This window comes from Emys orbicularis, chromosome 6 (genome assembly GCF_028017835.1).
Source record: "Emys orbicularis isolate rEmyOrb1 chromosome 6, rEmyOrb1.hap1, whole genome shotgun sequence".
Classification (NCBI taxonomy): Eukaryota; Metazoa; Chordata; order Testudines; family Emydidae; genus Emys; species Emys orbicularis.
Window position 1 is genome coordinate 122,502,836 of NC_088688.1, and position 16,833 is coordinate 122,519,668.

General features: G+C 43.5%; 1 protein-coding gene across 1 annotated transcript in view; it reads right to left on the bottom strand.

Moving 5' to 3' along the window:
• GRIN3A (glutamate ionotropic receptor NMDA type subunit 3A) overlaps positions 1-16,833 on the bottom strand; it is a 95,447-nt gene that overhangs the window by 59,655 nt on the left and 18,959 nt on the right. The window contains exon 3 of the mRNA XM_065406674.1: positions 3,103-3,704. Coding sequence (XP_065262746.1) covers positions 3,103-3,704 — 602 coding nt within the window. The remainder of the gene's footprint in view (positions 1-3,102; positions 3,705-16,833) is intronic.

Genomic DNA, 16,833 nt, shown 5'->3' on the forward strand with positions numbered 1-16,833 from the left:
GAATGTTGTGGTCTTTTGGCATAAGGGCCCATCTGTCTCCAAGGCAGGCTTACCTGGGTATCAAGATAGATCAGACTGCCCAAGGGGACGGTCTGTGACTCTATGCTAAAGCTGTTATAGTGCCTGAGGAGTTTATACTTGGTTGGTGAAATCAAAGTATAGAACTCACAGCTAGTTTGGGGTTTGTGCCCGGCTTCTTAACAGTCTGCTCTGAAGCTGGTACTCGTACTCCTGAGCCACTGCAGGACAGCTAGACACGGTCATTCCATTGTCATTCTAAATTTAACAATAGAAACGAGTTCGAAGTGTGATGCTCGCTCTTTCCTGTTGTATTCTATTTTTAATGTTCATTCTTCGGTAGAGGCGCTAAAGCTCTCACAACATACCCTAGAAGAACTATGTTTGTAGTATTTTGATAACGATTTAATTAAAATAGTCTCCTCTATTTTCTTTAGCTTGATTACATTCTTGCAAAGTTTAGTAAGGGCCAAGAACCGGAGCAGGGAGCAAGTCAAAACACTGGCTGTTGAAATTGCCCAGGAAACACAGTTAAAGTTTTAATTCACAGACTAGATAAGGCTTTAAAATCCTAATGCCTTATTCCTGTAACAAGGGTCTTTACAAGAGGAAAAATTCACTCGGCAGGAATTCACTCTCATCATAAGGGGTTTTTAATGAGAATAGGAAATTGCAAAAATCTAGCCCCAAAATGTAGGGGGAAGTTCTGCACATTTTGCTATTCACTGAGGGCCAGATCCTGATTTCATTAAAAACTGAAAATATTGTAGGCCACATTTTAAAACTTGGATGCCTAGACTGGAGGCCCAAATTCTGCATTTGGGTGCTACAACTGGGCATTTAAATGTCCAACTATCCACTGACTATGTTAAATAATGATCTGAGAGCCCAGGCTTTTCGAGCCTGTCTTTGCTGAGCTCTGTAGAACTATACCTAATGGTTAGAGATATAGACCCTTATCCTGCAATGAGCATCTGCATGGGTGTAGGGTTCTAGCCTCATAGAGCTTATTGCAGGTTTGGGGCCATACATGGAGACAGACAAGGAAAAGTAGAAAGTTGCCAGTAGTTGCTGTATGTTGAATTACCAAAGCAGATGCTCTGGTCCTGTAATGTGATCCACACAGGAGGCCTGCTTCACCCATGTGGAACCCCATTAACTTTACTGGGGCTTCACGCAAACAGCAGTTTGTCAATGCAGCTCACAATGACCTAAGAATATCTTGTCCCATTGATTAATGCATTCTTCTGACAGCAGCTGTATGCGCAAATGCCTGTCATCAAATATCTGCTTGGAATGCATCTGCTCTCCCTTTCATGTGCTGTGAAATTGGGTTAGCTCTCCCAAGACGCGTAAACAGTTAAGGGCATGACTGCAACTCTGGTCATGAGAATATCTAGCTTTCCAAAGAGTGAAAAGAAAAGAAATTAATAAACGTGTGCAGTAATGTAGCATAAAGCGTGTGTGTGTGTTACAGGCCTTGCTTTCTTCATTCAGTCATCAACTTGATCCTCTGCATGTCTCCTTCAACAGTTAAATTAGTCAGTCATTTGGTACCTTGAAATGTCCTCCTGCTGTGGTGGTATTTCTCAAAGAGTTAGAAGATTTAGTGAATTATTTTGAAACGATTTCCATGGGAGCTTTATGAATGGAATGAAATTAATCTCACAACCCAATGGATCACCACAGTGCTGTTCTGAAGCCCAAATCAACATCTGTTCTCATGACTAAGGTATGTCTACACAGCTAAAGCTGTGCATGAGCCACCTACTCAAACTAGTTTGAATCCAGCTAGCATGGGTAACCATAGCAGGGAAGACAGAACAGTGTGGGCAGTCATCACTGCTATCGTTACCCATGCTAGCTGGATTCTAGTTAGTTTGGGTGATTGGTCCATGCACTGTTATTGCTGTGTAGACATACCCTTACATTACCTCACTGAAATAAGTATCTTGTGAGCCTTAAATTAATGAGGGGGGTTGATGAAGGAAACATTTTTGTCCTAACTGGGTGAGAGATTCATCTTATCATTTTTGTGAAGAGAGAGGATAGATACCCTCCAAAAGGAACTGTGAACATGCACACCAAAACCACAATGGATTTGCACCTGAATCCTGAAAAAAAGTCTGCCGTGTGGAAGGCAGGTGAAGTGCAGTTCAAAAAAAACTATTAACAACCACAAGAAAGAAGGGAGAGGGGGGGGAAAAAAAGCCCGCCCATGCATGTATGTGATTCTGTTTCACAATAATGGGGTACTATGGGCAGAGAAATCTACAACAAATATTACCCAGGCAGATACAGACCACATCCTCTTTTGGTGACCCCTCTTTTCCTTCCACTTCCTTCACTCACCAAACAACTAGAAATGAATGTCCAGGGTAGAATTTTTGCAGTGATTGCGCAGTGTGCAGCATTTTACAAGGCTAGCCTTAAGCACCAGCAAGATGACAGATGCTTGGCAGGAGTGAGGGCTCTGCATTTTTGGAAATTCTACACAGTTTCATCAACTCTCAGCCAAATCCCCCTCTAACCTGCACCAGAGAAAGGGGTGGCACTCAAGATGCATTTCTCTGTCTGTCTAACCCCCTCCCCCCACTCACATACTCACCCCCAGCAGTGGAACTGAAGGGAAAGACCTGTTTTCCACCCTCAGACCCATTCTGGCTTTGGGAATGTTCTTGGCCTGATTTTTTTTGCCCCTTCTGGCATCCTGGATTCCCTGAAAGTATGAGGTTGGCCATGACTTTTTTTCCCATCATACATGATTGTAAATTTGCATTCCTGTTACAACTTGGCCTGAAAACTGGCTTGTGTATAAGACTCTGATATCTTTACTCACACTGTGGTCCCAACCACTTCAGTGGGACTACTTATGAGGCACGCGGCTACTCGTCCTGACTAAGGGTATCGCAATCTAGCAAGTAATTAAGCACAATGAAATACCAACGGCTGAATATAAAAGTAAGATGAAGCAGTGAATAGTGTTGAGTTAACTAAATGGTTCAAAGATGGGAGAAAAATGGAGATTTCATTTTATACTCACAAAACAGTCTTTAGGAGAAAAAATAAAAAGGAAAAACTTACTTTGATAAATATTGCCCTGAAGTGAGATTTGTTTCCTCTATGTCCATGCAATTTGTCGTACTTGGAATAAGTGCTAGCTCTGGTTGGATCAATGTAGCTGTTGCCATAGCTCTTGCTACTAGCTCCATTGCATCCTGGACGTAATGCTCAAAAACAGACTGTGTCGTTTTGCCATGAGCTATGAGACCCAACGGTAAACCCTCTGTTCTCAGTTCTTCCACGTTTTGTGAATCCCCAAGAATCCAGTGAAGTTCAGGGGGCACCACGCCAAACTGGGTGGTTATTTCAAAAATCCTCCTTGTCTTCTCCATGTCACAGCCAAACATAACCATGGTTGATACTGTGTCTTTAATGCTCTCTAGGTGAACTTGTAAGTAGTTCAGAAGGTCACTAGTTGAAGTGAGATTTGTGGTAATATTTATAATGGAGCCCAGGTGGAACTTGGAACTCTGTTGCGTGAGGAAGAGAAAATCTGTGATATTCCACTCTTGGCATAACATCAAGCTGAAATTGTACCAGTTGTTCATTTTCAGGATTGAGAAAGTGACATCCGCATCAGAGCTTAATGAATTTTCTAAACTCAGTTGTAGGTGAAGGGGATTCTGTATTTAAAGACATGAAAGATATTGATTAGAAAAGGTGGACCAGAAACTTACTGTGTTTCTTCCTCTATCAAGTATTATTTGGCCTACTGTGTGTGTGTGTGTGTGTGTGTGTGTGTGTGTGTGTGTGTGTGTGTGTATTAAGTGCACTGGAATAAATTCTGACTTCCCATTCAGTTTTGAACAGCTTTCTTGGGGGAACTACTGGATCTAAATCAGTGTAGAATGTGGAGTATATCTTTGATCCAAAATTACACAAAATAAAAAATAAACTACTGAGAGTTTATGGAACACTGTTACATTATTTAATTTGATCCAAATGTTGTATGTTGAAGAATAAATGAAAGACCCCAAGTTATTGCTCCCCATCTCTATCCCACGATGCAGGTCAGATCCCCAGCTGCTCTAAACTAGTATATCTCCACTAGTCGCAGCTGAGGATCTGGTATAAATCAGTTAAGCTACACTGAAGTTAATGCAAACTCATGAGTTAGATTAGAAGAATACCACAATTAAAAATGTTTTCAGCTCTTTTTGTTATCTCTTGGTTTTGGTATTCAGGGCCTCTTTTACATAGACACATGAATAAACTAATTAAATAGATCATGGCACACAATCAATACTCATCTTGTACTAGCAATAAGACATTATGTGACTGACTCTCTGGTAAAGGACAAACTACCAAATTAACAAGAATATGACATTAATGAATCCCACACTACAGAGATATTGTCTATTGATGATAGGCTTTTGATTAAGCTGGAAAACAAAAATCCCGTGTAATAATTTGGGATAGGTGAACTGGTTCCGATAAAGTACTGTCTTCAAACTTAAGCTCAAACTGAATGCAAGCTAAACCTTTTCTGAGGCTCTGAAATGATTGGATAAGTGTTTTTTCGGCTTCAGTTTCTGCCTGCCTTTGCAAATGGAAGGGCTAGTATCCCATGAGAACAGCTGTTCTCGGATTATTTCTATCCAGGATCAGGAGTGGAGGTGCCAGAAATTTCACAAGACAGTCTGTTTTCATGAGCTTTTCAGCTAGATTTTTGTGGACTATATGTTTTAGAGATGCACGGATAGTTATCCGAGCCATATGCATATTCTTTTTTTCAAGAAATTCACCCATTTAAATTAATAATAAATGAAAATTCTACATTTATAAATAACACAACAGTGCATGCATTGTACTGGTAGCATAAAGCTGAAACCCAAGAGCTGTAATTATTACAGTATAATACACAGACTGAAACATAGTGTTGCTTATATAAAATGAAGTTATCAGACCTGTAATAAATTAAGTGCTAAATATATATAAACCCACCAAATTTGGAGTTTGATCCTGCTCCCATTGAAGGGTTTATATGGTGGGATTACCTGCAGGAGCAGAGACTGGATTCAATGACCCAGGAGGTGCCTTCTCGTCCTATGTTCCTAAGTCAATGGGACTTTGGCCATGAAATTCAGAGGGAGAATGATTGAGTGCTTTATTATGACCATCTGTTGCCTTTTGGGTAGCCTATGGGGAATGAGATTGACGGGCTCGGTCCAATCCTTAGTGCACAGGTGTCCACCTCAGGAAAAACAGCACAACGTAAGCTTTTGGGAGCAGAGTCTGTGTCTTCCAGTGTGTTTGTACTACAACATCTTGACTATGTTGGTGCCACAGCAGTACAAATGGAACATCCACACAAGGTAGCCTCCTTGTTGGAAGCCTCCTAAGGAAGTTTTGAAAGGCCCTTAGGGATGACTCATTCCAGGTCAGGGGGGAGCTTTGATTGCCACTGCCCATGTTGTACGTGATCTCTGAATAAACGGGGGACTTTAGTCTTCAGGGGTATCAATTTGGCACCTTTCCACTACACTGAATGCAGTAAAGGGTTATTTTCTTAAAGAGAAACTGCATTAAACCAACAAATAAAAAATTAAGGAAACTATCACTTCGTCTCACTCTCAGCAGTCCCATGGAATGTGATGCTCATCCCATTGAAGCCAATCGGATTTACCACTGACTGTAGTGCCAGCAGGGTCACATAGATGAGGCAGGAAAAACAAGTACTGATGAATGTTAAAAATTAGGGTTAATGGGCCCAATCCCGAAAGATACTGAGCACTTCCTGTTAGGTAGTGAGTGCATTCAACTCCCATTGACTTACCTGGGAGTTGGAGGCACTCTAAACCCCACAATTGGACTGTAAAAAGAACAGGAGTACTTGTGGCACCTTAGAGACTAACATTTATTCGAGCATAAGCTTTCGTGGGCTAAAACCCACTTCATCAGATGCTGATACAGACTAACATGGCTGCTACTCTGAAAATTGGTCCCTAAGTTTCTCCTATGGTTGTATGGTTGCATTCTGAGGGTCTAGTCCTAATGCACATCTGGGACAGCTGGATGTGTTAGTTTGGTCCCATTGAGTTTTACTGGGATTACATGGCACCATCCCTGCCAATGAAATGGGATAGAGCTGATCACAGATTCAATTTGAAAACCTTCTTTTTAACATAGAAAATTCAAGTATGTTTTTCTCCACTGACTTCAGCAGTACTGAAACCATGATCCATTACAGTTTTATAAAAAACAGTAGTCATCTACACATGGACAGCAGCCACTTTCAGGTATTAATTTTTTGTCATAATTAAATGGTTTTAAATAGTGAAAGTTGGAGAGGGAGTCCCTTCCAAATCTGGGGTTTTAAAATGCAGCTGGCTTTTGTGCCAGATATATTCAAGAGAGAATCAGAAATCCCAGAAGCTATTCTGATATGGAACTAAATCAGCTTGTCTGATTTTTCTATCAAAACCTTAAAAAAAAGGTCCCGGCCCTGATATCAACCCTTAGTTCACTTTACTATTTGCAGTGTAAAGTTTCTCATCTCCTTTTCACTTGAAGGCACTTGAGTCTGACCTCAGGCACATACAATGGTAAATCTATATTTCCAAAACATAGACTGGAACATGCATTTGAGTATTTAACTGTGAAAGTGTTGTTTCACTGAGAGATCCTTTTAACAGTCCCGATTCAGTAGAGGACTTTAGCACTTGCTTAGCAGCCTTAACGCGGGCTTAAATCACACTGACTTCAATGGAACTGACACCTGGGTTTAAAGTAAAGCATGTGCTGAGGTGCTTTGCTGAATCAGGGACAAAAATCACGTTAGGATAGATATAGAAATCTAACATGCCTGTGCATGAAGTTGCAGACAATGTTTAATGAGCTGACCCTAAGTGGGAGGCTTTAGCACTAAGTACGGGTTATTTGTTTACTACTCTCTTTTTAATAAGGAACCAAAATAATTTTGATGGGTACTTATTGAAACCCTTATTCCAGAATTTTACCGAAACGATGCACATGAAATTTCACAATGGCGAGCTCTCTGCCAAGGTGTGGTTTTACACCTCTTTTGGCTAACTCTGAGACCTGCACATGAATACCATCATGGACTTCGGGCAGTTACATAGGGCTTTGTCTTACCACCAATCCACAATGGCCCTACGGTGGGAACCTTTTCTTCTAGTTGAGATAACTGATGGCCAGCTCTGTTTTGGTGTTGTCACTCATCCGAAAAGAACCCTGCCTCTCCTCCTGGCATTGCCTCCCCTAAGGACACTCCTCCATACTGTCACTACTCCAGAAGGGGAGCAGAGTCTTCTGGACTGGGGTGGGGCTTTGTGACTGCATTGCAGATGTTTGAAGGCTGCTTCCAAGTTTCCCCACAAGACTTCATTTTTCCTCCACATCTGGAGGCCCAGCTGGGCCATAGGGGTCCTGAAGGGTAGTTCCATATTGGAGGCATGGTCAGGATGTGGGATATTGGCGTCATGTAGCACGTTTTTAAGTTCAGTGCTTTTGTAGAATCATCACTCTTTGAAATGATTAATCAACAAATTATTGCCTGGAAATGAAGAACTGTTGAGAAAGACTCACTTATTTAGTGATTGCCATTGAGGCTGGATAATTTCATGACCAAGCCTTTTACCAAATTAAATAATATTTCAGACACACAAATATAAAATGGTATCAGTGAGCAGCAGATTTATTAAATTACTGGAGTGTATTGAACTATGTTCAAGACATCATTATAAAAGTTCTGAGGGAAAACCCTTCCATATTTATCTCAAATTGGAAATTATTAAAAATGTGATTGTTCCAATTAAACTGCCTAATCTATAAATTAAAATGCAGATGGCCACTCAATTATTCTGTCCCAGTTTGGCTTGAAACCATAATTAAAGATCATATAACTAACACCACAACTTGTTTTATTGCACCAAAAAGAATTAAACCACATTATATATATGCTAATTATTTTTTTTATCTCTTTTTAATAATGTACTTGCATTATCATACAGCCTGATGATTAGCAATTAAAAAAAAAAGTTTTATTAGCACTTGATTTTCATCAAACTCCATTAGCCTTTGTTTTTGTTGAACATGGAAAGTCAGATCCTCAGCAGGTATAAACCAGCATAAATCCAATGATTTCATTGTATACCAGCTGAGGATCTGACCCGGAATTTTAAATTTCTTTTCAAATGGGGCCTGGTCCATAGGCCATTAGAGACCGTGGGAGTCTTTCCACTGACTTCAATGGGCTCTGGAGCAGCCCATTGATTCTGATGAAATATTAATATTAACTTTTGTATGATCTGTGGCGTCTTTCAGTTTCCTAGATCGGAGAACGTATTTGGCAAGTCCCTTTTTATCACTTAGCTTCTCACAACAAGTACAGTTTTATTGGCTTGTATTCATTGCCCTGCTACTTGAGATAAGAACTGCTGGTTCATTTAACAAATGAAACCCTATTTGCATTTCATTAAAATCAGGCTTGGTAACATTTGCTGAGTCTCCATTTCAGTTTTCTTCGAGGCCAGATCCTCAGCTGATGTAAATCTTTCCAGCTCCAATGAATTCCATGGAGCAAGGCTGACTTACGTTACCTGAGGATCCGGCCCTTTATCTGTTCCACAAAGTCTGCAACACTGATTAGGCATTGTTGCAGAGGCATTTTATGTTACATTATTACAGTTTCATTAGTATAATTAAAAGTACATATGCTAACACCCTTTTGCTAAGTAGGTGTAAAAGTAAGTGATGCACAGCAACTACTATTCTCCAGTGATTCTCTGGGGCTGAAGCAGTGCTCAAATATGCATTTGCTCAGGGGAACATATTTATAAATTGACATCAGTGGGAATCTCATACATGAGGAAAAATATACCTCACAGCATTCAAAGCACCCCTGGGGACTCGCACCTCAGGAGTGACTCCGAAATGGCCGTTGTGAGCAAGGAAAGGCAGTTGTTTCCACAACTTGAGAAGCTTTGTATTCTGTAGTTGAATTTACAAAGTTGAAGCCACATTGCCTGAAAGTTAATGGCCCACACGTTACATGATTACACAGTGCTACATGGCCAAGAGTCATTACCTTCATTAGCGGGACCTGTTGGGTTTTGAAATTTCCCTTTAATTAATGTAGGAAGTAGAGCTGGTCAGACAAATTCTGGCAACACATTTGGTCACTGGAAGGTACCAGTTTGTTGGAAGTAAAACATTTCACAGAGACGGTTTGATTTTGGCAAAGTTCAGATGGAACCCAGGCAGGGTTTTCGTTGGGAACCTGCCTGGTTTCCTGCCACACGGTGGCCCATGTGGTGGGCTGCTGGGGAGCCTGGGCTTCTAGGCTTGTGGCTTCTCAGCCATCTGGGTTCCTCGGGCTTCCAGGACCTATGGTCCCAGGGCAGCCCACCAGGTGAACTGGCCCAGAGTCAGGGCTCTATTCCCCTTCTCTCCGAATTAGAATTTTTTAAATATCAAAATCCTCCACAAAATGGAATGACCTTTCTCTGCCCAGCTCTAGCAGTAAGATTTTGGTGTCAAAGAAAATATATGTGTAAAATGGTTGCATCCAAACTGAACCCTCCTGCAGAAAGTTTTATGAATCTGGAATCTTTGCAAGGTTCATCCTCCAGTTTCCTTCAGGCATTCCCCTGAGAGGAGGGACTTGGAGGCAGGTGTGCAAAAGAGGAAGGGAGCCTACCATCTCCCATGGGCCCTGGAATGGCATGCTGGGTAGGATCCTCAGTGTTACACTTTGTACATCCTTCCACCTTCCAGCAAGTCTTCTGCAGGAGCTGTGCTGCAGGTGGTCAAGCACCCGGACAAACTCTCTTCTCTGATGGGCAGGTGGGGCTGGGGTCTGAGCGAATCTTGCTTTAGGGCCCAATCCAATTTACAGTATAGCCATGGAAAGACTCCCTTTGACTTTGGGGCCTTGTCCAACTCCCATTAACGTAGCCTGAAGGCCCTACTCCAGCAAAGCATTTAAGTCATGTTTAACTTCAAGCTACATTAGTGTAATTAAAAGTATAGATACCGATGTCCTTTTGCTAACTAGATGTAAATGATGCCCAGCAAATATTATTCTCTTTCAATTCTCTGGGGCAGACTGCTTGGAAGAGGGATCCCTGGGCCTAATCATATGCTTAAATTAAGCCCTTTGCGTGATCAGGATGTAACTTAGGCAAGACTATTAGCAGCCACTCCCTGTCTGTACTGGTTATATACACCTATGGGACTAAGAGCATAATTTAGCCCAGTGTGTGGAGCAATCAAGATCTCAAAAATAATGGCTGAAATATTTGTTAAAGGCATTTTTAAAGCTTCTGAGAGGAGGTAATTTAGACTAGCTAAAATTCTTGTGATCCTTGCATCAAAAGGAGTTTGTCAATTGGCCGAGCAGCACATGTAAACAGATCTTAACAAGGTATCTACTGTTTGTTTAAAAAAGATAACACAACAGCCTCATAGCTTGGACTAATTTAGGGCCAGTCTGAATTCATCTCGAAAATGATTTCTCCTTCCACCAAACGCTTATCTCGCCTAAGGGTTGCTCAGCAGATCTAAACACTACACACAAATGCACCAAACTAATCTGAATATGTAAAGCTCCACACAAGGTCAAACAACCTGCCAAAAATATGAACAATCAGCCATTTTTGGAAAGTTAGATCCATTATTTATCCACATCGCCACTTACAGATGATAATAAATAATGTTACTTCCAAAACTTCAAGGTGTTCTTTGTTTGGGGAAAGACTTTTAAAGGTCAATGACAGAGAGAAATTTCATAAAGATACCATGAGACATTATATCTATTCTCCCCCAATATAGGCCATTACAATTAACAAACGGATTTATTGTTAAAGTGTATTTTAAATCTCCCTTGCATATAGTGACTCTCATGTGTGGGAAGTGAGTGTCAAGCTCTACAATATTAGAATATTACAATCTTGCACAGACAGCGAATTAGGCTGTTTGTATTTATGTTTCAATCAATTATTTACCTGGAGAGAACACATTGTGGAGGGGTTAAAACAGGGATCTGGGAGTCGGAATTATCGCAGTCGGTTTCCAGTCTGTTCTGAGCCAGTGACACTGCATTTGATCATGAGTAGGGCCCTACCAAATTCACGGCCATGAAAAATGCATCACGGATTGTGAAATTGGGTCTCCCCCGTGAAATCTGGTCTTTTGTGTGCTTTTACCCTATACTATACAGATTTCACGGGAGAGATCAACATTTCTCAAATTGGGGGTTCTGACCCAAAAGGAAGTTGCAGGGGGGTCACAAGGTTATTTTAGGGGGGTCGCGGTATTGCTTGCTTACTTCAGAGCTGGGCAGCTGGAGAGGAGCAGCTGCTGACTGAGGGCCCAGCTCTGCAGGCAGCAGCGCACAAGTAAGGGAGGAAATCGCATACCATGCCACCCTTACTGCTGCGCTGCTGCTGGCGGCGGCTCTGCCTCCAGAGCTGGGCTCCCAGCCAGCGGCCACCGCTCTGCAGCTGTAAGGGTAGCAGTACCACAACCCCCCCCCCCCCCACATACAATAACCGTGCAACCCCCCCCAACTCCTTTTTGTGTCAGGACCCCTACAATTACAACACCATGAAATTTCAGATTTAAATAGCTGAAATCATGAAATTTTACAATTTTTAAAATCCTATGACCAGGGCCGGCTCTAGGATTTATGCCGCCCAAAGCAAAAACAATTTTGGCCGCCCCCCCCCGTTTTTTAATTATCCCCCCCCCGCCCGCCCGCCTCAACTCCGCCCCTTCCCCAAATCCCCAGCCCTGCCTCCTCCCCCCAGGCTCTCAAGCCTGGGAGGGAGGAGGAGGAGCCGCGCGCGAAACGGCTGTTTCACGCGCCGCGGCCACTCGGGATCTCCCCCTCCCTCCCAGGTTTGAGAGCCTGGGAGGGAGGGGGAGACCCCGAGCGGCCGCGGCGCCAGCAGCAGCGGAGGTGAGCTAGGGCGGCCGGGGCACATTTTTAGGGGCGGCATTCTGGCGCCGGCCATGCCGCCCCTAAAAATGTGCCGCCCCAAGCACCAGCTTGTTTTGCTGGTGCCTAGAGCCGGCCCTGCCTATGACTGTGAAATAGACCAAATTGGACCATGAATTTGGTAGGGCCCTAATAATGAGCCCGTCACATCTCCTCTCTGTGCCTTACTTTCTCTCATCTCCAGAATGGGTCTAAGAATAGTTACCCACCTCATGGAAGTGCTATGAGGTAGTTAGTTAATGTCTATAAAACACCAAACCTAAGTATGATACCAAAGTACATGTAACACACTGCGTTATATTTGCTACACTATGAACATTAAACTTACGGAGCCTGACTCTAGAAAGTAACACTAGATTTGTGGCCAAAGCTTTGTACTGGCACTAAAAAAAGCTGGGTTCTATTCCTTGCTCAGCCACAGACTTCCTGTATGACCTCGGGCAAGTCGCTTAATCTCTCTGTGCCTCGGTCCCCCATATGTGCAATGGGAATAATAAATCTTCCTTTCTCCCATTCTTTGCGTGTCTTATCTGTTTAGACAGTTCATCAGAGCAGGGCCTGTGCCTCACGAGTTTGCGCTGTGGCTAACTCCGTGGGGCTTTGATCTCATTTCGGGACTCTGGGTACTATTGTAATAGGGATAATAAGTCTGATGTCATACTGGTTTACACCAGTGCAACTACATTGACTTCAACCAAGTTACTACTACGTTGCCTTGCTGTACATTTGGGGAGGGGGGAATAAGTGCCATGGTCTGCAATGATGTAATCCTTTTCTTAAGGAAACATGGATTTCTGCTAACTCAGAGCTCTGCCGCTAACATCCTGGGAATCGCGTGCTCCTCGGCTGGCCAGTTTTACTGGTGGCTATTGAAATGCTGTTTGCAGTGCCCATCTTCTTCACTGGGCCAACAGTTAAGGTTGAACTTTTAGAGTGGGTTACATGCTTCTGCTCTGAGGAAATACCTCATTGATTTGGCTGCGTTTTCATATTCTGGATATAAAATACCGTCAAATCATTTAAAAGTAAATCAAGTGCCAGGAGGCAAAATGTGATACCCGGGTAACAGCACGGGGGCTGGAACAATTTTTATAGTAGGGGGTGCTGAGAGCCATTGAACCAAACTGTAAACCCTGTATATGATGGAAACCACTTCAAGCCAGGGTGTTCAAGCACCTGTGGGGAACAGGGGTTTTACAGGGTCAGACGTGTGACAGAAGGGAACAATTTTGGTCTTACTCTAAGACCTTCCCCTGACCACTAAGCCAGCAGGACATTTGCTTCCTGTGCGCAATGTGGTGCTGCTACCAACTGATTATGGGGGACAACGAAGAAATAACAGGAATAGGTGTGGGGGTCAAAGGGCCCAAACTAGGGAACTGGAAGGGGACACCGAGCAGAGAACCCTGGACAGCACCCATTGCTCCTCGAAGAGTAGTCCTTTTGAGCACTGGGACATGGGCGAGCGCTAGCTTGCCCACTGCTAAACGCCCCTCCCCCAGCCTAAGGAGGGGCTACTAAACCCAGAACCCAACCGAGTTCGGGGGGCAACAAATGCAAAAACGGGAACAGATGTGGGGGTCAAAGGGCCCAAACTAGGGATCCAGAAGGGGACACCAAGCAGAGAACCCCGGACAGCGCCCACTGCTCCACGAAGAGTGGGCGAGAGGAGATATATAAGCCCTAGGTTGAGCAAGGCCTGGTTCCCTGTAGGCTAGGGAAAGGTTACTACAGGTCAGTTGGAGCACCTGCAGCCAATTAAGGCCCTGTCAGAGACCTTGTCATAGCTATAAAGGGAAGGGTAACAGCTCTCCTGTGTACAGTACTATAAAATCCCTCCTGGCCAGAGACTCCACAATCCTTTTACCTGTAAAGGGTTAAGAAGCTCGGGTAACCTGGCTGACATCTGACCCAAAGGACCAATAAGGGGACAAGATACTTTCAAATCTTGGGGGGGGAAAGGCTTTTGTTTGTGCTCTTTGTTTAAGGGGTTGTTCGCTCTTGGGACTGAGAGGGACCAGACATCAATCCAGGTTCTCCCCATCTTTCTAAACAAGTCTCTCCTATTTCAAACTTGTAAGTAAATAGCCAGGCAAGGCGTGTTAGTTTTACTTTGTTTTCTCAACTTGTAAATGTACCTTTTACTAGAGTGTTTATCTTTGTTTGCTGTACTTTGAACCTGAGGCTAGAGGAAGGTCCTCTGAGCTCTTTAAGTTTGATTACCCTGTAAAGTTATTTTCCATACTGATTTTACAGAGATGATTTTTACCTTTTTCTTTAATTAAAAGCCTTCTTTTTAAGAACCTGATTGATTTTTCCTTGTTTTTAGATCCAAGGGGTTTGGATCTGTATTCACCAGGAGTTGGTGGGGGAAAGGAGGGGGATGGTTAATTTCTCCTTGTTTTAAGATCCAAGGGGTTTGGATCTGTATTCACCAGGGAATTGGTGAAGGTCTCTCAAGGCTACCCAGGGAAGGGAATTAGCTTTGGGAATGGTGGCAGCGGACCAGATCTAAGCTGGTAGTTAAGCTTAGAAGTCTTCATGCAGGCCCCCACATTTGTACCCTAAAGTTCAAAGTGGGGAAGCAGCCTTGACAGACCTAATAAAAACCCCTGCTTCAGTCAGAGAGGGGGAGAAGGAGAGATGACTAGAGTTTGGAGGCGTATTGCTGTGAACTCCCCCTAGCATCAAGGACCGAGGGTAACCCTACCCAAGAGAGAAGAGGGTAAGAAGCCCGGGGAGCTGAAGAGGCTGGGACCCGGACACCTTCCCTGCTTTCTTCCTCTCTTACCTTCCCGGAACACTAGTGGAGCCCGCAGCACCCAAGAACAGGGACACGGGGTGGTGCCCCAACCCACCACACTAAGAAAAAGCGCGGGACCCACCACAGTAGCATCAGCTGTTTGCCACAAAGGTTAACACTATGTTTGTATAGTTGGCATAAAATCAGGAACAACCATTAAAATCCCAGCTAGAAGTTTTTATTTAAGACACTAAGGATTTAATTAGACGATTGGGAAATTAGAAACAAGAGTTACAGTTGGCTGGGGGAGGAAAATCCAAATGCTTCAAACATCTTTAAAAGTCAAGTGACATGGTTTTTAAAAGTGAATGGCTCAAGGATTGTCCCTAGGAAAACCCCAGAAGTTAATCCAGCCTCATCTCCTTCATTAACTGCTTTTGCATTATTTATAGCTAAAAAGTGGGTGTCCCATTTTGAGTCTTTCACAAGGGCAAAATAAGCACCGTGCTGGAAAACTCAGGGGCATCGCCTGTGCCCTGGCTGAGTAACTGGGCTGTGCAATGAGGAAAAAGGAATTATCTGCCCAAGGGAACAGAGTGACTATAGAGCTGATCCAGGGCTGCCCCTGCCACCCATTTACAAGGGCAGAATTTCACCCCTTCTTTGACTGTTCCCCTCAGGGACTGTTGTGACATTCAGCAAAGAACTAGAACATTGTTAGCTTCCATCCTTAAAACCAGAGCAACACGGATCTTGGCAGAAATGACGTGACAAATATGAACCTTCCTTTTTCTTTCACAAATACATGTTCTGCGACCCCCACAACAATATTGAGCAGTGCCGGGACTCGAACATGACTAAATAAAGTCAAACAATTCAGACACTGAGCTACGTGCGCTGACTCTAGCCCTGACATGTCGTTCTGACGGGCCATTAGATGGCACTCTGTGCCTGCTTCGAAGAGACACTCGAACGACATCAACCGTTCAGCCTCTCTTCTTTTCTAATGCCCAGTGCACAGCTTGCCAGGCACGTAGGCGCTATTCCTTCATGTCTCTTGAATGTTCTATTTTACAGTGTTCAAATTCGTCCATTTCAGCTAACCCCAAACGTATTTTGGCAACGGGATTTATTAAAACTGAATCCTATTTCCTACTCCATCTTCAGAGTCCCACGCCTACAGCTTTTACTCAGCTGAGCATTTGTGGTTGGTATAAATAATCCCATCAGCTTCAACCAGGCTTCTTTTTTGAGTGTGAGATTGCTCGTATGAGGAAAGGTTGCAGGATCCGTTCCTCTGAATACAATTAATTACTTTGGGATAGAAAATAATTCCCTTCAGTCTCTCACCTTATTCCTCAAAGAGCTTGATCTGGCTATATGGATCATAGAAACACAGAAGTTTAGGGTTGGAAGAGACCTCAGGAGGTCATCTAGTCCAACCCCCTGCTCAAAGCAGGACCAACACCAACTAAATCATCCCAGCCAGGGCTTTGTCAAGCCAGGCCTTAAAAACCTCTAAGGATGGAGATTCCACCACCTCCCTAGGTAACCCATTCCAGTGCTTCACCACCCTCCTAGTGAAATAGTGCTTCTTAATATCCAACCTAGACCTCCCCCACTGCAACTTGAGACCATTACTCCTTGTTCTATATGTTGTATTCATCAGCTACGTGGCCTAGGACTTATAACCTATAAATGAGATCATCAAGCCTTTAAATATTTCAGTGCAGGCTGGTAACTTATACAGTAACTCCTTACTTAAAGTCGTCTCGGTTAACGTTGTTTGTTGTTACATTGCTGATCAATTAGGGAACATGCTCGTTTAAAGTTGTGCAATGCTCCCTTCTAACATTGTTTGGCAGCCGCCTGCTTTGTCCACTGCTTGCAGGAAGAGCAGCCCATTGCAGCTAGCTGGTGGGGGCTTGGAACCAGGGTGGACCTGCAGCCCCCCTATCAGCTCCCCTTATCAGCTCCCCGGTCCCCTAAGTTCCCAGTGCAGCAGCTGCCCAGCAGGCTATCAATTGCCTGCAGTTCAGCTGTCCCT